This window comes from Oncorhynchus masou, chromosome 9 (assembly GCF_036934945.1).
Source record: "Oncorhynchus masou masou isolate Uvic2021 chromosome 9, UVic_Omas_1.1, whole genome shotgun sequence".
Classification (NCBI taxonomy): domain Eukaryota; kingdom Metazoa; phylum Chordata; class Actinopteri; order Salmoniformes; family Salmonidae; genus Oncorhynchus; species Oncorhynchus masou.
Window position 1 is genome coordinate 71414904 of NC_088220.1, and position 22371 is coordinate 71437274.

The following is a 22371-nucleotide window of genomic DNA, read 5'->3' on the forward strand; positions in this document are numbered from 1 at the left end:
ACGCTGATGTACACAGACTACACACACGCTGATGTACACAGACTACACACACACACACACTGATGTATACAGACTACACACACACTGATGTATACAGACTACACACACACGCTGATGTATACAGACTACACACACACGCTGATGTATACAGACTACACACACACGCTGATGTACACAGACTACACACACACGCTGATGTACACAGACTACACACACACGCTGATGTACACAGACTACACACACACGCTGATGTACACAGACTACACACACACGCTGATGTACACAGACTACACACACACACGCTGATGTACACAGACTACACACACGCTGATGTACACAGACTACACACACACACACGCTGATGTACACAGACTACACACACACACGCTGATGTACACAGACTACACACACACTGATGTATACAGACTACACACACACTGATGTATACAGACTACACACACACTGATGTATACAGACTACACACACACTGATGTATACAGACTACACACACACTGATGTATACAGACTACACACACACGCTGATGTATACAGACTACACACACTGATGTATACAGACTACACACACACGCTGATGTATACAGACTACACACACACGCTGATGTATACAGACTACACACACACGCTGATGTACACAGACTACACACACGCTGATGTACACAGACTACACACACGCTGATGTACACAGACTACACACACACGCTGATGTATACAGACTACACACACACTGATGTATACAGACTACACACACACTGATGTATACAGACTACACACACACTGATGTACACAGACTACACACACACTGATGTATACAGACTACACACACACTGATGTATACAGACTACACACACACTGATGTATACAGACTACACACACGCTGATGTATACAGACTACACACACGCTGATGTATACAGACTACACACACGCTGATGTACACAGACTACACACACGCTGATGTACACAGACTACACACACACACACACTGATGTATACAGACTACACACACACTGATGTATACAGACTACACACACACGCTGATGTATACAGACTACACACACACGCTGATGTATACAGACTACACACACACGCTGATGTACACAGACTACACACACACGCTGATGTACACAGACTACACACACACGCTGATGTACACAGACTACACACACACACGCTGATGTACACAGACTACACACACGCTGATGTACACAGACTACACACACACACACGCTGATGTACACAGACTACACACACACACGCTGATGTACACAGACTACACACACACTGATGTATACAGACTACACACACACTGATGTATACAGACTACACACACACTGATGTATACAGACTACACACACACTGATGTATACAGACTACACACACACTGATGTATACAGACTACACACACACGCTGATGTATACAGACTACACACACTGATGTATACAGACTACACACACACGCTGATGTACACAGACTACACACACACGCTGATGTACACAGACTACACACACACGCTGATGTACACAGACTACACACACGCTGATGTACACAGACTACACACACGCTGATGTACACAGACTACACACACGCTGATGTACACAGACTACACACACGCTGATGTATACAGACTACACACACGCTGATGTATACAGACTACACACACAGTGATGTATACAGACTACACACACAGTGATGTATACAGACTACACACACAGTGATGTATACAGACTACACACACAGTGATGTATACAGACTACACACACAGTGATGTATACAGACTACACACACAGTGATGTATACAGACTACACACACAGTGATGTATACAGACTACACACACAGTGATGTATACAGACTACACACACAGTGATGTATACAGACTACACACACACTGATGTATACAGACTACACACACACACTGATGTATACAGACTACACACACACACTGATGTATACAGACTACACACACACACTGATGTATACAGACTACACACACACACTGATGTATACAGACTACACACACACACTGATGTATACAGACTACACACACACACTGATGTATACAGACTACACACACACACTGATGTATACAGACTACACACACACACTGATGTATACAGACTACACACACACACTGATGTATACAGACTACACACACACACTGATGTATACAGACTACACACACACACTGATGTATACAGACTACACACACACACTGATGTATACAGACTACACACACACACTGATGTATACAGACTACACACACACACTGATGTATACAGACTACACACACACACTGATGTATACAGACTACACACACACACTGATGTATACAGACTACACACACACACTGATGTATACAGACTACACACACACACTGATGTATACAGACTACACACACACTGATGTATACAGACTACACACACACTGATGTATACAGACTACACACACACTGATGTATACAGACTACACACACACACTGATGTATACAGACTACACACACACACTGATGTATACAGACTACACACACACACTGATGTATACAGACTACACACACACACTGATGTATACAGACTACACACACACACTGATGTATACAGACTACACACACACACTGATGTATACAGACTACACACACGCTGATGTATACAGACTACACACACGCTGATGTATACAGACTACACACACGCTGATGTATACAGACTACACACACGCTGATGTATACAGACTACACACACGCTGATGTATACAGACTACACACACGCTGATGTATACAGACTACACACACGCTGATGTATACAGACTACACACACGCTGATGTATACAGACTACACACACGCTGATGTATACAGACTACACACACACGCTGATGTATACAGACTACACACACACGCTGATGTATACAGACTACACACACACGCTGATGTATACAGACTACACACACACGCTGATGTATACAGACTACACACACACGCTGATGTATACAGACTACACACACACTGATGTATACAGACTACACACACACTGATGTATACAGACTACACACACACTGATGTATACAGACTACACACACACTGATGTATACAGACTACACACACACTGATGTATACAGACTACACACACACTGATGTATACAGACTACACACACACGCTGATGTATACAGACTACACACACACGCTGATGTATACAGACTACACACACACGCTGATGTATACAGACTACACACACGCTGATGTATACAGACTACACACACGCTGATGTATACAGACTACACCCACGCTGATGTATACAGACTACACCCACGCTGATGTATACAGACTACACCCACGCTGATGTATACAGACTACACACACGCTGATGTATACAGACTACACACACGCTGATGTATACAGACTACACACACGCTGATGTTTACAGACTACACACACAGTGATGTATACAGACTACACACACACTGATGTATACAGACTACACACACACTGATGTATACAGACTACACACACACTGATGTATACAGACTACACACACACTGATGTATACAGACTACACACACACTGATGTATACAGACTACACACACACTGATGTATACAGACTACACACACACTGATGTATACAGACTACACACACACTGATGTATACAGACTACACACACACTGATGTATACAGACTAAACACACACTGATGTATACAGACTACACACACACTGATGTATACAGACTACACACACACTGATGTATACAGACTACACACACACACTGATGTATACAGACTACACACACACTGATGTATACAGACTACACACACACTGATGTATACAGACTACACACACACTGATGTATACAGACTACACACACACTGATGTATACAGACTACACACACACTGATGTATACAGACTACACACACACTGATGTATACAGACTACACACACACTGATGTATACAGACTACACACACGCTGATGTATACAGACTACACACACGCTGATGTATACAGACTACACACACGCTGATGTATACAGACTACACACACGCTGATGTATACAGACTACACACACACGCTGATGTATACAGACTACACACACACGCTGATGTATACAGACTACACACACACGCTGATGTATACAGACTACACACACACGCTGATGTATACAGACTACACACACACTGATGTATACAGACTACACACACACTGATGTATACAGACTACACACACACTGATGTATACAGACTACACACACACACTGATGTATACAGACTACACACACACTGATGTATACAGACTACACACACACTGATGTATACAGACTACACACACACACTGATGTATACAGACTACACACACACTGATGTAATACATACAGGACTATGAAATCCCTCCAAATCAAATGGTCTGTTTGATAAAGCATTTGCTGGCTCTCAAACAGCAGTCTACTGCACATTCTCTCTCTTTCGAGGACACCCCACATTAAAACTAGATCTTGGAATCAAACCAAATCAGCCTCAACTGAATAACCATCTGATGAGTCAGCAATATCCCACTTAGATGTGCCAGATTGAAACGAGGGGGGAGAAATACTGCCCTCTGGTCTGGAAGAAGACACCCGAAAAGAAAGGTTGGCTTATTTCCACATTCCAGATCTCAATGAGACAACCCTGTATACAGTAGGCCTCAATAACTATGTATTTGGCCTCCATCATTACCATATGTCAGATTCCTCCTAATCTGTTAGTGACAGGGCCTCAGAATCATTACAGCACACATCTTATTTACCCAGTCAGTCAGGAGATGCCAATAAACACAACCGCCTGTGTTCTGTCAACGCTAGATGCTTGTAGGGTTTCTGCGCACACACACACACACAACGGATGTAGGACAAGCATGCAACATTGTTTGGTTTTAATCATCTCCTAAGTGTATGAATAAGTAAACGTGTGGGTCGGGGAGAGAAGATGGCATAGTTAATCAACCTCCCTTTGTTGCATAAGACAGTGAATAACCGTCAACTCGTCAACCTAACTCATGATAGGAGGATATTGTTGCAGGGCAGTAGGGTCAAGGCAGTGCACTTTAGGGGTTGGACTTGGAGACATATGCACTGGGGGAACAGTCTTACACTCTAGCTGTTCATCTTTCTGGATTGGCCACTGGCCAGAGGTGAAAGGCTGCCATTGAAGCCAACGTCATTCAATCGAAAGCTGGATTGTTGATTAGTCAGTGACAGTGGTGTTTAGGGTTACCACCACCTTCCACACGTTCCATTTTTTCAGGATGTTGAATTCATATCTTTCCAATGTGTAGTGTAGTTGACTATACAGAAATTATGCAAAAACTGTCTTCGTACCATAAGGTATACTTGCACGTTTTAGGAAAATAAGATATGTTATTTAGACAGAAAGCTGCTTCCGTCTGTTAACAGGAGCCAAAACTTTTGAGTAGTCTTTTTTACATCACTAGATATGGTGTCCAATCTGCAGGTCATTTAGCCTTTGAACCATTACTTGTAATGAGGATATTATTTCTGTTTCTTTTCTTTGGTTAGGCAGAAATGGCATCCTATTACTGTGGAGTATAATGATCTATTTCCCAATAGGCAGGCAGACAGGCAGGCAGGCAGACAGACAGGCAGACAGGCAGACACACACTCTCTCTCTCTCTCATTTACCAAAGCTTGTCGGGACACACAATTGATTCCCATTCAAAATCCAATTTTCCCTAACCCCAAAACCTATCCTCAACCCTAAACCTAACTACTAACCCCCATAGAAATAGCCTTTTTCCTTGTGGGGACTAACAAAATGTCCCCAAGTAGGTCACATTTCTGTTTGTTTACTATTCTTGTGGAGGCTTCTGGTCCTCACAAGTACAGCTAAACATGACAACACAAAAACATACACAAACACTACTCACCGGATCGAATACAAGCATCCTGCACAGGAGGTGAACAGCTTCGTGGGTAGCCTGGCTGGACAGGGTGTACAGGACAGGAAGGGATGGCTGCAGAGACAGGAAATTACATAGTCAGTCAAATAGTTATACGCACAGTCAATTTAACCAAATAAAGCTATTTCAATGCTGGCCTTGTTTTAATTACATGAGGATTAAAAAAAAATTGAAAACAGCTTGGATGATATCATGAACTGCACATTCAACATGACATTTTTGACATTCACAAGAAGCATCTACCTGTGAAGGCAGTGCGATGGTAGTACAGTTTTTGTACAGCAGTCAAATGATTGCCCCGCTGTGTGCTTATCTCTAAGAGTAGCGCACTCACTCAGAGTTTGGAAAAAGTCCACTGGTGATCACCTTGTTTAGGTTTTGCAGGTGCAAGCCCCAACTGGTGATTCACACTCTCCAGGAGTAAGGGGGAGGAGAGGTGAAGGATAAGGGGGGGGAGGAGGAGAGGTGAAGGATAAGGTGAGGATAGGGGGAGGAGGAGAGGGGGAGGAGGAGAGGTGAAGATAAGGTGGGGAGAGGGAGAACAGAGGAGGAGCAGAGGAGATAAGGTGAGGAGAGGGGGAGGAGGAGAGGTGAAGGAGAAGATAAGGTGATGAGTGGGGGAGGAGAGGAGGTGAAGATAAGGTGGGGAGAGGGAGAGCAGAGGAGAGGGGGAGGAGGAGAGGTGAAGGAGAAGATAAGGTGAGGAGAAGCAGAGGAGAGGGGGCGCAGAGGAGAGGGGGCGCTGAGCAGAGGAGAGGGGGAGCAGAGGAGAGGGGGCGCAGAGGAGAGGGGGCGCTGAGCAGAGGAGAGGGGGAGCAGAGGAGAGGGGGCGCAGAGGAGAGGGGGAGCAGAGGAGAGCAGAGCAGAGGAGAGGGGGAGCAGAGGAGAGCAGAGCAGAGGAGAGGGGGAGCAGAGCAGGAGAGAGAGAGAGGGAGGTGAGGCTGGACTGGACCCCTATCCCACTCCCTGTCCTGGCCCCATGATGCCGCCCGGGGCACCACAAAATTAAACAAACAATGACCCAGGAAAAGACACTGATTGGTGATGTAATGGCCATGGCGTTGTTTCAAACGAGACATCACTCAGAAACTCACACTGTGACAAACACTGAAGGAAGAGACTGTCTGAGAGGAAATTAAGGCTCTTTTTAAAGACAACATAGAGATATAGATGCATCTGTCTATCTACTTTCATGATTCACTACATGACCAAAAGTATGTGGACACCTGCACATCGAACAGTAAGCCAGCGTTCCTTTCCTGATTTATAAGAAAAGAGAGAAAGAGGCTCCAGGTTGGTTAAGCTCTGCTCTCTTTTCTAGCCTTAGCACTAGGGACTTTACTCAGCGCGACACAGATGAGCTTCCTGTGTGGTGATACCCATGTGACCCCTACCCCCCCCTGCATTCTATCTTCTCCTCAACCCCCCCAACACACACTATGCCCAAAGACAGTACAGTATGAAGACACACTACCGGTCAAAAGTTTTAGAACACCTACTTACTCAAGGGTTTTTCTTTACTTTTACTATTTTTTACATTGTAGTATAAAATGAAAGACATAAAAACTATGAAATAACACATATGGAATCATGTAGTAACCAAAGAAGTGTTAAACAAATCAAAATATATTTTATATTTGAGATTCTTTATAAATCATCTTAAGGCTATGGGGCAGTATTCGAAAGTTCGGATGACTGACATGCCCTAAGTAAACTGCCTGTTACTCAGGCCCAGAAGCCAGCATAAGCATATAATTGGTAGCATTGGATAGAAAACACTCTGAAGTTCGTAGAAATGTTGGAATAATGTATGAGACTATAGCACAATTGATATGGTAGGTGAAAATCCAAAGAAAAACAAACCAGAATTATTTATTTTTTAGGTCCCAGGCTCTTATAATGGAAAGCTATGGGCCCTATGCAATTCTATCTCCCAGATTGCAATTCCTATGGCTTCCACTAGATGTCAACAGTCTTTGTTCAAGGTTTCAGGCTGGTTCCTTCCAAAACGAGTAAGAATTTTGAGTTTTTATACAAAGAGTCTCAGGGGAAAATCAGTTTGTTCGCATGCGACAAAGAGGACGTGCACATGCTAATTTTACATTTCTATTTAACATACTTCTTTCGATATGAAATATGATAGTTTATTTACATTTTAGGGTACCTGAGGATTGAATAGAAACATGGTTTGCCTTGTTTGAACAAAGTTTAGCTGCAGCTTTTTAGATTCCTTTGTCTGGATGTTGAACGAGTGAATTACTGAAATCGATGGTGCCAACTAAGCTGACATTTTGGGATATAAAGAAGGATTTTATCTAACAAAACAACCATTCATGTTGTAGCTGGGACCCTTGGGATTGCAAACAGAGGAAGATTTTCAAAAGTAAGTGATTTATTTAATCGCTATTTGTGATTTTATGAAGCCTGTGCTGGTTGAAAAATGTTGATGTGGAGCATGAAGGTCAGTCAATAAGGAACATTTCAAGAACTTTGAAAGTTTATTTTAAGTGCAGTCACAAAAATCATCAAGCGCTATGATGAAACTGGCTCATGAGGACCGCTACAGGAATGGAAGACCCAGAGTTATCTCTGCTGCAGAGGATAAGTTCATTAGAGTTACCAGCCTCAGATATTGCAGCCCAAATAAATGCTTCAGAGTTCAAGTAACAGACATCTCAACATCAACTGCTCAGAGGAGACTGTGTGAATCAGGCCTTCATGGTCAAATTGCTGCAAAGAAACCACTACTAAAGGACAGGAATAATAAGAAGAGACGTTCTTCGGCCAAGAAACACGCGAGCAATGGACATTAGACTGGTGGAAATCTGTCCTTTGGTCTCTAGAGATTTTTGATTCCAACCGCCGTGTCTTTGTGAGACGCGGTGTGGGTGAACGGATGATCTCCGCATGTGTATTTCCCACCGTAAAGCATGGAGGAGGAGGTGTTATGTTGTGGGGGTGCTTTGCTGGTGACACTGTCTATGATTTATTTAGAATTCAAGGCACACTTACCCAGCATGGTTACCACAGCATTCTGCAGCGATACACCATCCCATCTGGTTTGGGCTTCGTGGGACTATATCATTTGTTATTCAACAGGACAATAACCCAATACACCTCCAGGCTGTCACATCCACCTGTGCTATTTTACACCAGGGGCAACCAGGGCAAGCTGCCTGCCTCTCCCACACCCTCCCCTCAAACATTGCCCTCTCTCTCTGCCCCCATCAATCAGCCCAGAGCACAACAAACAAGTTGTACATCAATCTGCCATTCAACAACAAAGCATTCCCAGGCTACAGCAGGGCACTGTGAAAGGAAGAGTTGCACCTGGGGATGTATGGTGGTGTGGACAAGTGGATGTGATTCCACTGTATACTCATGCAAACCTGCTGCTAACGCGGCAGGGTAGCCTAGTGGTTAGAGCGTTGGACTAGTAACTGAAAGGTTGCAAGTTCGAATCCCTGAGCTGACACGGTACAAATCTGTCGTTCTGCCCCTGAACAGGGAGTTAACCCACTGTTCCTAGGCCGTCATTGAAAATAAGTATTTGTTCTTAACTGACTTGCCTAGTAAAATTTAAAAAATTTAACTAAACACTGGAGCTAAGAGATGAGACTGGCGAAAAATGGGATGGGCCGATAAAGATGTAGATAATTACTTGAACAAACCTCCAGAGACTAGGGTCCAACCAGCATGTCAACGCCATATTAGACTGTTCTGTACAAAGATTTGGAGAAAGGGGAAGGCGGGTTTATTTGGATTGTGTGTGTTGTGTGTGCTCCAGCAGCAGAGTGAAGTGTGTGAGTAGCAGCCTCTGGTAACTTCTCTACCCAGATGGACAGCTCAGGTAACAGCAGACTGGCAGTGAGGCTTCCTGTTTCAGCAGAAAACCCTTCACTGTGCTTTGCTGCGGTTCGAGGGTAGAGCAGAGTGGTTGGGGGGTGTGCGTGTTTGCATGAGAGAAAGAGAGGGAGTGACACATACACAGTGTGAGTGTGGCGAGGGTGTGCTTTCAAGCCCTTCTCTGATTTCTAAACTCATTTGGCATGGGGTATTTTGACCTGTCTGAGCCTCCATATCAGGGTGGGTAAGGTGTGTTCTATTTTCCCCCCAAAACATGGTTATTTCATTAGACTATACGAGAACAAATCACTACTAAAGAATCTAAGGGCCGCATTCCTTCAAGTTCTCTATACATCTCATATGACTGGACCAGTTATTGCAGTTGGAAAAATTCCTATTTGGAATTTTTGCTTGACTTTTTGCGTAAACTCCGCTGTGTTGCTAAAAACCTATATCCTGCGCCTGACTCCGCTATATCTCTGCACCCAATCGTTGACAGAATCAAGGACCGTTCAAATGGAGTCAGCAGGTGCAGCCAGCCCTTCTCTCCCAGTAGAGGAGCGCGTCCAGCAGCACGCAACCATGTTACAAAGTCTAGGGACAACCATGGATCGCGTGCTGCAAACAATGTAGAGATGGGAGAGAGGATGCTTTCCTGTCATTCCAACATCATCACCTCCACCCGCACCTCAACCTACACCGATGTCCACCCCTCCATCGTCAGGACCCAGTGGGATTCGGCTCTCGCTCCCGGGAGTGTATGACGGAACAGCTGCAGGGTGCCAGGGGTTCCTACTCCAGCTGGAGCTCTACCTGGCAGCAGTTCAGCCGGCCCCTTCGGGACGCGAGAGAGTGAGCTCCCCCATCTCCTGCCTGACTGGAAAAGCCATGGAGTGGGCCAACGCCATCTGGGGAAGGGAAGGTTCGACTCTGGATGACTACGAGTACTTCTCCCGCTTCCGGGCAGTTTTTGATCATCCACCTGAAGGGAGAGCGGTGGGAGAGAGACCGTTTCATCTGAGACAGGAGATGAGGAGCGCTCAAGAGTTCGCACTGGACTTCAGAACTCTGGCAGCTGCTGCGGGATGGAATGTGCGGGCCCTGATCGACCACTACAGGTGTAGTTTACGAGAGGATGTTCATAGGGAGCTAGCCTGCAGGGACACCACTCTCAACCTGGACCAGCTGGTGGACTTGTCTATCCGGCTGGATAACCTGTTGGCCTCCCGCGGACGTCTGGATCCGGATCCGCCCGTTCCATTTCCCAGCACCTTGGATCCCACACCTATGGAGTTGGGAGGGGCTGCTATGAGGGGGACCAGAGGGGGGACCATTCCCTGTACCAGCTATGGCCGCAGAGGGCACACTGCTGGTCGGTGCTGGGGTGGTTCTCCAGGAAGTCGAGGTAGCAGGCGGAGCACTGGTGGGTCATCCCAGGTGAGTAGGCACACAACTCACCCAGAGCCCTCTGTTGCACACATGTGGTGACCTATACAATTTCCTGAGTTCTCCCCACATTCCCAGCATAAGGCGCTAGTAGATTCAGGCGCAGCTGGGAACTTTATTGACCGTTCCTTAGCACTTAGATTAGGGATCCCTATTGTTCCTGTTGATGTGCCCTTCCCTGTAAATGCCTTAGATAGTTGTCCTTTGGGGTCGGGGCTAATTGGGGAGGTCACAGTGCCCATTGCTATGAGAACGCAGGGGGGTCACGAGGAGAGAATTAGTCTCTTCCTGATCGACTCTCCTGTGTTTCCTGTTGTGTTGGGTCTTCCCTGGTTGGCCTCTCATGATCCTATTATTTCGTGGCAACAGAGGGCTCTCAAGGGATGGTCCTGTCAGTGTTCAGGGAGGTGTGTAGGTGTTTCCTTAGGTGCCACTACGGTGGAAAGTCCGGACCAGGTTTCTACCATGCACATCCCCCCCGAATATGCCAATTTGGCACTCACCTTCTGTAAAAAGAAGGCGACTCAATTACCATCCCATCGACAGGGGGATTGTGCGATAGATTTCTTGGTAGAAGCTGCACTTCCCAGGAGTCACGTGTATCCTCTATCACAGGAGGAGACGGTGGCTATGGAGACACATGTCACCGAATCTCTGAGATAGGGATACATTCAGCCTTCCATCTCACCTGTCTCCTCAAGTTTATTTTTTGTGAAGAAGGATGGATGTTTGCGCCCGTGTATTGATTATCGAGGTTTAAATAAGATCACGGTAAAATACCGAGTCATTACACGGGGCGCGCTTCTTCACAAATTTGGACCTCAGGAGCGCTTACAACCTTGTGCGTATCCGGGCGGGAGATGAGTGGAAGACAGCATTTAGCACCACTTCTGGGCATTATATGAGTACTTCGTCATGCCGTGCGGGCCCTGATCGACTACTACAGGTGTAGTTTACGAAAGGACGTTCGTAGGGAGCTAGCCTGCAGGGACACCACTTTCAACCTGGACCAGCTGGTGGACTTGTCTATCCGGCTGGATAACCTGATGGCCTCCCGCGGACGTCTGGACCGCTGGGTCCGCGGTTCGTGGGGCCATTTAAATGCTTCATCAGTCTTCCAATCCTTTGTAGATGACATTCTAATATACTCCGCTCGCGTGTGTCCCTGGTACGCAGGGTGCTTGGTCGACTGTTGGAACATGACCTGTACGTCATGGCTGAGAAATGTCTGTTCTTCCAACAGTCCGTCTCCTTCCTAGGGTACCGCTTTTCAGCGTCAGGGGTGGAGATGGAGAATGACCGCATATCAGCCGTGCGTAATTGGCCGACTCCAACCACGGTAAAGGAGGTGCAGCGTTTTTTGGGGTTTGCCAACTACTATCGGAGATTTATCCGGGGTTTTGGTCAGGTAGCGGCTCCCATTACCCCACTGCTGAAGGGGGGACCGGTGCGACTACAGTGGACAGCTGGGGTGGACAGGGCTTTTGGTCACCTGAAGGCTCTGTTTACCTCAGCTCCCGTGCTGGCTCATCCTGATCCCTCCTTAGCGTTCATAGTTGAGGTGGACGCGTCCGAGGCAGGGATAGGGGCTGTGCTGTCTCAGCGCTTGGGTACGCCACTAAAGCTACGCCCCTGTGCATTCTTTTCGAGGAAGCTCAGCCCGGCGGATCAAAACTATGATGTGGGGGACCGGAGTTGTTGGCTGTTGTCAAGGCTCTGAAAGCGTGGAGACATTGGCTTGAGGGAGCTAGACACCCTTTTCTCATTTGGACTGATCACCGCAATCTGGAGTACATTCGAACAGTGAGGAGACTGAACCCTCGCCAGGCAAGGTGGACCATGTTTTTCACCCGTTTTGTTTTCACCCTTTCCTCCAAACCAGGTTCCCATAAACGTTAAGGCAGATGCACTGTCCCGGCTGTATGATACAGAGGAGTGGTCCATGGATCCCACTCCCATAATTCCAGCTTCTCGCCTGGTGGCACCGGTGGTATGGGAGGTGGACGTGGACATCGAGATGGCGTCACCCCCCCGAGTGTCCAGCTGGGCGTCTGTACGTTCCGTTTGATGTCCGCGATCGTTTGATCTGTTGGGCTCACACGTCACCCTCCTCTGGTCATCCTGGCATCGGTTGGACGGTGCGCTGCCTTGCTGGGAAGTACTGGTGGCTGACTTTAGCTAAGGACGTGAGTGTTTATGTTTCCCCCTGTTCGGTATGCGCACAGTGCAAGGCACCTAGACATCTGCCCAGAGGGAAATTACAACCCCTTCCCGTTCCACAACGACCGTGGTCACACCTATTGGTGGATTTCGTGACGGATCTTCCCCCGTCGCGGGGTAACACCACGATCCTGGTCGTGGTGGATCCGTTTTCTAAGTCCTGCCGTCTCCTTCCTTTGCCCGGTTTCCCTACGGCTCTACAAACTGTGGAGGCCCTGTTCAACCACGTATTCCGGCACTACGGGGTGCCTGAGGATATAGTTTCTGATCGGGTCCCCAATTTACGTCTAGAGTCTGGAGGGCATTTATGGAATGCCTGGGGGTCTCGGTCAGCCTTACCTCAGGTTTCCACCCCAAGAGTAACGGGCAGGTGGAAAGAGTCAACCAGGATGTGGATAGGTTTCTGCGGTCCTATTGCCAGGACCGGCTGGGGGAGTAGGCGGTTTACATCCCCTGGCCGGAGATGGCCCAAAACTCCCTCCGCCACTCCTCTACCAACCTATCACCGTTTCAGTGTGTGCTGGGTTATCAGCCGGTCCTGGCACCATGCTATCAGAGCCAGATTGAGGCTCCTGCGGTGGACGAATGGTTTCGGCACTGACCAGCAGTGTGCCCTCTTTCGAGACATGGAACGCTGCCCATGTGTGTATGCACCGGGGGATCGTGTCTGGCTCTCGACCTGAAACCTGCCCCTTCACCTTCCCTGCCGGAAGCTGGGTCCGCGGTTTGTGGGGCCATTTAAAGTCCTGAGGAGACTGAACGAGGTTTGTTATAGGTTACAACTCCCCCCTGATTATCACATTAACCCCTTGTTCCATGTGTCTCTCCTCAGGCCGGTGGTGGCTGGTCCGCTCCAGCAGTCTGAGGCGCGAGAGGTTCCTAAGCCCCCTCTGGACATCGAGGGGGTCCCGGCGTATACCGTACGAGCCATCATGGACTCAAGGCGTCGGGCGAGGGGCCTTCAGTACCTCGTGGAGTGGGAGGGGTACGGCCCGGGCGAGAGATGCTGGGTAACGGCGGAGGACATCCTAGATCCTTCATTGCTCCAGGAGTTTCACCGTCTCCACCCGGATCGCCCTGCGTCCCGTCCTCCGGGTCGTACCGAGGCCGGTGTCGGCGCGCGGGGGGTACTGTCACGACTTCCGCAGAAGTCGCCCCCTCTCCTTGTTCGGGTGGTGTTCGGCGGTCGACGTCACCGGCTTTCTAGTCACCACCAATCCATGTTTCAGTTTCGTTTTGTTTGGTCTGTATTACACACACCTGGTTTCAATTCTAATATCATGTTCCTTATTTAACACTCTGGTATACATTTCTGTTCTGTCCGTGATTGTTGGTGTCTTTAGTGGTTGTTGTATGTGCTAGTGTGTATGTTTGTTCCTATTTGGAATTTTTGCTTGACTTTTTGAGTAAACTCCGTTGTGTTGCTCAAAACCTCAAAACTCTGCTACATCTCTGCACCCAATCGCTGACAACATTAGGTTAGTGAGAAGAAGAGGAGAGGAATCTACATTAGGTTAGTGAGAAGCAGCCCGGGTGCCTGTACTTCTCTGTGGACGTTCTCACTGTCTGGGAGAACAAACAGATGTAATGACGTTCCTGATGCAGCTCGGAAAACCTTGTCTTCAAAAATGGCACTCGCTCCTCCTCCTGCCATGTTTCACTTCTCTCTTCAACCCATCCTTCCCTCCCAAGCTCCAAAACCCCAGACCCCCATTGCGTAAAAAGGAACCCCTTCTTCCCTCTTCAAAGCCCCTTGGTCAACCTCTCACCCTCTCCTCTCTCATCCTCCTCTCGCAGGTCCTTCACTTCCTCCAGAGGGAAAAGAATGGGGGGGGGATGAGAAGAGGGCAGGGGCTCTCTGTGATGCTTCATTCTCTCCACCCCTCTTATATTCACAAAGAGCCTGTCCTCTTACGTGAATACGTAGCTCCCCAAACTCTCCACAAAAACTCCAAGTGTGTTGACCTCTGGCTGCATCTTGTAAGCTTTGAACTTGCACCTGAAGGAACAGCTAAAACCAGGGCTTTTACAGAGATGTTATGTACTGAATGAGGTCAACTTGTGAATAATCACCCACAGAAAGATGCAAGTCAGCCACTGAACAGCTACCCTGCAGGTAGAGCATGGTTGGTAGTAATGGGGGGAAAATCCATAGTTATATTACAGGATATTATTTTTGATGATATACTGTATCATATTGTTTTGACAATATCACAATATTATTTTTGTGCTAGCTTGCTGTACCTCCACCAAAACTCAAAGCTTGTTCTCCATATTCTTTTAAATAGAGAGCCAATTTGTTTTCATGACTCTCTCGTCACTCTGCAGCAGACATATGGTGAGCAATATTTTTGCAACATCAAATCATAATAAATACACAGTATCGAATCGCAATACATATAGAATTGTGAGAATCAGGGAGAGGGGGTTCAGATGAACAGCCACCCTGCAAGTAGAGGACCAGCATGGTTGTTGGGGGTGTAAGATTAATCCCAGATGTTAATATATTTCCTACCACTGCATTTCTGTGATCGTCATACACTTTTTCAGACTACCGTCAGCCCCCCTCCTTCAACCGCAAGATGGCACAATGTGTCCTGGGACTGCACTGGTGGCAGGAAACATGATCCCTTTTGGCTTGGACCCCACCACCATCCTCCAACCCACACACCCAATCACTCCCCTACCCCTCCCTCCTCTCCCTATGCTGTCCCTTCCGGCCCCAGGTCTGTAATCTAAACGTCAGTCGATAGAAATGATTAAAACATCCTGCTCCACGCATTGCCTAGCCTGCAGGAGACACACACATGGGAGGGAGCGTCGAGTGACAAGGTCATCCAAATGTCAGCGTTTGCTTACAGTGATGGTGGGTGGTGGCCGTGTGCATGTACACACACACACACGGGGTAGGGAGATGGCAAGGAGGTATAAGAATGGCCTGGCGTGTGGGTCGATGGGAGGCAGGGGGCAAAGCCACAGTGCTTGCTCTGTAGTTCCTGTTCCCTGCAGGATACCATCTGCCCAAATCAGACATGGAAGACGCACAGAACACACACCCAATACCAATCAACCATTGGCTGGTTACTGGCTATGTCATTCTTTTCACAGAGATCCGACCCACTTACACAAATCTGTCAAGCCTTAGTAAGGAAGACATGCGCTTCAGAGGACTGTAGGATCACACTCACAAACACCAGGGCTGTCCCCGACAAGACAAATCTTGGTGACCGAAAGTCATCAGTTCTTTCAACCAATTGATTGGTCAAAATGTTTAAACATGTATTTTTCCATATACCGTATGTGTTTTAATAAAATCAACTATATACGCATTGAGCTTGTCTGATACTTTAAGCTGACTGTTGAAATAAGACACAAGAGAGAGTCAGATATCTAGATAATCAGAGGGGGAAAAAATTAACCTGACCCAACCATTCTCCTCCCGCTCCTGTTGGCTTTCACAAATTCTCCCATCCTGAAGTTGCCGGTAATAGGCTACACGGGGAGTCTGCAACCTTTCTCATGTGGAATGGCAATTTATTTCACAATTTCTACTGATCTGCGTGCCCGTTATGGTTTTCATATCGAGATTTTCATGGAACAGTTTCATTTATTAATAATAATGTCTTCATATCTCAAAATCATTGACATGTGTTTAATCAAAATACTATCTAAATGAAAATGATACAAACCTAAAAAGTAACTTCTATTCCCATTGCCAACTATGTAAACATAGCCTACATAAAGCCAACAAATAAAAACTGCAGCCTGCAGGTAGAAAATATCCTGATAAAAATAAATATCCTATAAATCACATTGGCTACGCTTGGCTTGTCTGCAATGAACTTGAATCATTGTATCAACTATTAACTTGGGTCCAGTCAGAAGCTTGCGCTAGCGAACTTGTAGCATTGGATAAAATATTCAGGGCCCTCAGAGTTTCCCACGCCAGTGAGCTTGGAACAGACACAGCTGTAGGCTACTTGCGAAAGGGATAAGAAGCAGTGCTTGACTTGGGCCGGAGCTCACCAGAGCTGAGTACAGACACCTCAAATGTTCCACAGTTTGAGCTCGTGTTCCTCTTTTAATTGTTATTATTATTTTTTGTGTATTTTGCCCCCTTTTTCTCCCCAATTTCATGATATCCAATTGCGATCTAGTCTCATTTCTGCAACTCCCCAACGGGCTAGACCGAGGCGAAGGTCGAGTTATGCGTCCAGCCTAACCACGCTTCTTAAAACCCGCCCGCTTAACCCGGAAGCCAGCCACGAGGAAACACTGTTCAACTGACAACCAGAGTCTGCCTGCAGGTGCCCGGCCCGTCACATGAAGTCGCTAGAGTGCGATGAGCCCCCCCCCAACCAAACCCTCCCCTAACCCGGACAATGCTGGGTCAATTGTACACCGCCCTATTGGTCTCCCGGTCACGGCCGGTTGTGAGGTGTGCCTTGTTAAAAGTTTAATTTGTGGAATTTCTTTCCTTCTTAATGCATTTGAGCCCATAAGTTGTGTTGTGATAAGGTAGGGTTGGTATACAGAAGATGGTCTTTTACCAAATAAGACTAAGTCCATATTATGGCAAGAACAACTCAAATAAGCATCATTACTTTAAGACATGAAGGTCAGTCAATACTAGAGGTCGACCGATTAATTAGGGACGTTTTCAAGTTTTCATAACAATAGGAAATCTGTATTTTTGGGCACCGATTTAAAAAATATTTTTGTATTTTTTTTATACCTTTTATTTAACTAGGCAAGTCAGTTAAGAACACATTCTTATTTTCAATGACGGCCTAGGAACTGTGGGTTAACTGCCTTGTTCAGGGCCAGAACAACAGATTTTTACCTTGTCAACTCGGGGGATCCAATCTTGCAGCCTTACAGTTATCTAGTCCAACGCTACAACCACCTGCCTCTCATTGCACTCCACGAGGAGCCTGCCTGTTACACGAATGCAGTAGAAGCCAAGGTAAGTTGCTAGCTAGCATTAAACTTATCTTATAAAAAAACAATCAATCAATCATAATCACTAGTTATAACTACACATGGTTGATGATATTACTCGTTTATCTAGCGTGTACTGTGTTGCATATAATCGATGCAACGCTGGGGGATGATTTAACAAAAGTGCATTTGCGAAAAAAAGCACAATCGTTGGACGGGTTAGCAGGCAAAATTAACCAGGTGAAATTGTGTCACTTCTCTTGCGTTCATTACACACAGAGTCAGTGTATATGCAACAGTTTGGGCTGCCTAATTTGCCAGAATTTTACGTAATTATGACATAACATTGAAGGTTGTGGAATGTAACAGGAATATTTAGACTTATGGATGCCACCTGTTAGATAAAATATGGAACGGTTCCGTATTTCACTGAAAGAATAAACGTCTTGTTTTCGAGATGATAGTTTCCGGATTCGACCATATTAATGACCTAAGGCTCGTATTTTTGTGTGTTATTATGTTATAATTAAGTCTATGATTAGAACAGCCTGACTGAGCGGTGGTAGGCACCAGCAGGCTCGTAAGCATTCATTCAAACCGCACTTCCGTGCGTTTTGCCAGCAGCTCTTCTCTGTGCTTCAAGCATTGAGCTGTTTATGACTTTAAGCCTATCAACTCCCGAGATGAGGCTGGTGTAACTGAAGTGAAATGGCTAGCTGGTTAGCGGGGTGCGCGCTAATAGCGTTTCAAATGTCACTCGCTCTGAGACTTGGAGTGGTTGTTTCCCTTGCTCTGTATGGGTATTGCTGCTTCGAGGGTGGATGTTGTCGATGTGTTCCTGGTTCGAGCCCAGGTAGGAGCGAGGAGAGGGACGGAAGCTATACTGTTACATTGGCAATACTAAAGTGCCTATAAGAGTATCCAAAAGTCAAAGGTTAATGAAATACAAATGGTATAGAGACAAATAGTCCTATAATTCCTATAATAACTACAACCTAAAACTTCTTACCTGGGAAAATTGAAGACTCCTGTTAAAAGGAACCACCAGCGCGCAGTGGTTAAGGGCGCTGTACTGCAGCGCCAGCTGTGCCACCAGAGACTCTGGGTTCGCGCCCAGGCTCTGTCGTAACTGGCCGCGACCGGGAGGTCCGTGGGGCGGCGCACAATTGGCATAGCGTCGTCCAGGTTAGGGAGGGTTTGGCCGGAAGGGATATCCTTGTCTCATCGCGCACCAGCGACTCCTGTGGCGGGCCGGGCGCAGTGCACGCTAACCAAGGTTGCCAGGTGCAGGGTGTTTCCTCCGACACATTGGTGCGGCTGGCTTCCGGGTTGGCTGCGCGCTGTGTTAAGAAGCAGTGCGGCTTGGTTGGGTTGTGTATCGGAGGACGCATGACTTTCAACCTTGGTCTCTCCTGAGCCCGTACGGCAGTTATAGCGATGAGACAAGGTAGTAGCTACTAACAATTGGATACCACGAAATTGGGGAGAAAAAGGGGGTAAAATTCAAAAGGAACCACCAGCTTTCATATGTTCTGAGCATAGTGGAGTTCGGCGTTCGGAGTGTGACTGTTTGAGGTTGTGGACAGGTGTCTTTTATACTGATAACAAGTTCAAACAGGTGCCATTAATACAGGTAACGAGTGGAGGACAGAGGAGCTTCTTAAAGAAGAAGTTACAGGTCTGTGAGAGCCAGAAATCTTGCTTGTTTGTAGGTGACCAAACACTTATATTCCACCATAATTTGCAAATAAATTCATAAAAAATCTTACAATGTGATTTTTTGGATTTTTTCTCTCTCATTTTGTCTGTCATAGTTGAAGTGTACCTATGATGAAAATTACAGGCCTCTCATCTTTTTAAGTGGGAGAACTTGCACAATTGGTGGCTGACTAAATACTGCCCACTGTATATATATACACACACACACACACACACACACACACATAGTTGAAGTTGGAAGTTTACAAACACTTAGGTTGGAGTCATTAAAACTTGTTTTTCAACAACTGCACAAATTTCTTGTTAACAAACTATAGTTTTTGGCAAGTCGGTTAGGACATCTACTTTGTGCATGACACAAGTCATACTGTACATGGGGACAACAATCGTACTTTTTTGGAGAAATGTCCTCTGGTCTGATGAAACAAAAAGAGCTGTCTGGCCATAATGATCCTTGTTATGTTTGGAGGAAAAAGGGGGAGGCTTGCAAGCCGAGGAAACACTATCCCAACCGTGATGCTCGGGGGTGGCAGCATCATGTTGTGGAGGTGCTTTGCTGCAAGAGGGACCGATGCACTCTACAAAATAGAGGACGGAAAATTAGGTGGATATATTGGATATATTAAAGCAACATCTCAAGACATTAGTCAGGAAGTTAAAGCTTGGTCGCAAATGGGTCTTCCAAATGGACAATGACCCCAAGCATACTTCCAAATTTGTGGCAAAATGGCATAAGGACAACAAAGTCAAGGTATTGGAGTGGCCATCACAAAGCCCTGACCTCAATCCTATAGAAAATGTCTGGGCAGAACTGACAAAGCGTGTGCGAGCAAGGAGGCCTACAAACCTGACTCAGTTACACCAGCTCTGTCAGGCGGAATGGGCCAAAATTCTCCCAACTTATTGTGGGAAGCTACCGAAATGTTTGACCCAAGTTACACAATTTAAAAGGCAATGCTACCAAATACTAATTCAGTGTTTTGTAAACTTCTGACCCACTTGGAATGTGATGAAAGAAATAAAAGCTGAAATAAATAATTACATCACTATTATCCTGACATTTCACATTCTTAAAATAAAGTGGTGATCCTAACTGCCCTAAGACAGGGAATTTATACAAGGATTAAATGTCAGGAATTGTGAAAAACTGAGTTTAAATGCATTTGGCTAAGGTGTATGTAAACCTCCGACTTCAACTGTACCTACATGCATGCATGCATACATACATACAGTTGCTACTGCTCGACTAACAAAATATTGGTCGAACAACAGCCTATCAACCAACCAGTCGACCAGTCGACTAATTGGGGTCAGCTCTAACACAAACAGCTGGATCTTTTCTCAGTAAGGGGTGAAACCTATAGTTATTTAAATAACTAGAGTCAATACAACAGTCAATGAAACAGAGGTGGAACAAAACCTCAACAAAACACCATCTTTCTGTCCAAGAGGACCATTCATCACTGACTCCTGTAATTTGTAGGACTTCTGAAAACCTTGCTCAGGAGACTCATCTACTGTCCTGCTCCAGAAAACATACACCGCTCATATGTGTCCTTACCTGTTTGTGTGGTCCTCTGAGGATGTGGGCCCTGGCCCCCTCACACGCCGTCCTCATGGCCTCCAGAGAGGGAGTTCCCAGCAGGTCTGTGATCAGATCCAGCTTCAACACAGAAGAACACCATGCAGCATATGTTACTGTACTTGAGACATGCATGCATGAACGCACTCACACAAACACACGCTATGGCACATATGCAGTGAAGGCAAAGTAGTTGAGAGAGGCAGGCTAAGTAAATGACTCCAGGGAGCTGTACTGTATGTATTTTGTGTACTAACGTATTGCTCCAGAATACAATTTTTTGCAGTGCATTGTGAACCTACAGTATCTGTGAACACGTCATAGACATGAGCCATTTGTGTCGATATCAGAAGTGAAAAGGAGTAGTGTGTGCTGAGACATAAAACTGCATTCATCACTCCCCAGCTAACTCAACGTGTCATCTGTATTTTAGTTTTTTTACCCCGCCTGGCCCACCACAAGAAGTTGCTAGAGCGCAATGCCCCCCTGGCCAAACCCTCCCCTAACCCGAACAACACTGGGCCAATTTTGCGCCTCATGGGTCTCCCAGTTGCGGTTGGCTGGGAAACAGCCTGGGATCGAACCCAGGTCTGTAGTGACGCCTCGAGCAATGCGAAAACAGTGCCTTAGACCGCTGTGCCAATCAGGAGGCAACATGTC

General features: G+C 46.3%; 1 protein-coding gene across 1 annotated transcript in view; it reads right to left on the minus strand.

Moving 5' to 3' along the window:
* LOC135546577 (serine/threonine-protein kinase NLK) overlaps window positions 1-22371 on the minus strand; it is an 88137-nt gene that overhangs the window by 7126 nt on the left and 58640 nt on the right. Inside the window, exons 7-8 of the mRNA XM_064975128.1 lie at window positions 21691-21792; window positions 5925-6011 (exon numbers count right to left, since the gene is read on the minus strand). Of these exons, the coding sequence (XP_064831200.1) occupies window positions 5925-6011; window positions 21691-21792 (189 nt within the window). The remainder of the gene's footprint in view (window positions 1-5924; window positions 6012-21690; window positions 21793-22371) is intronic.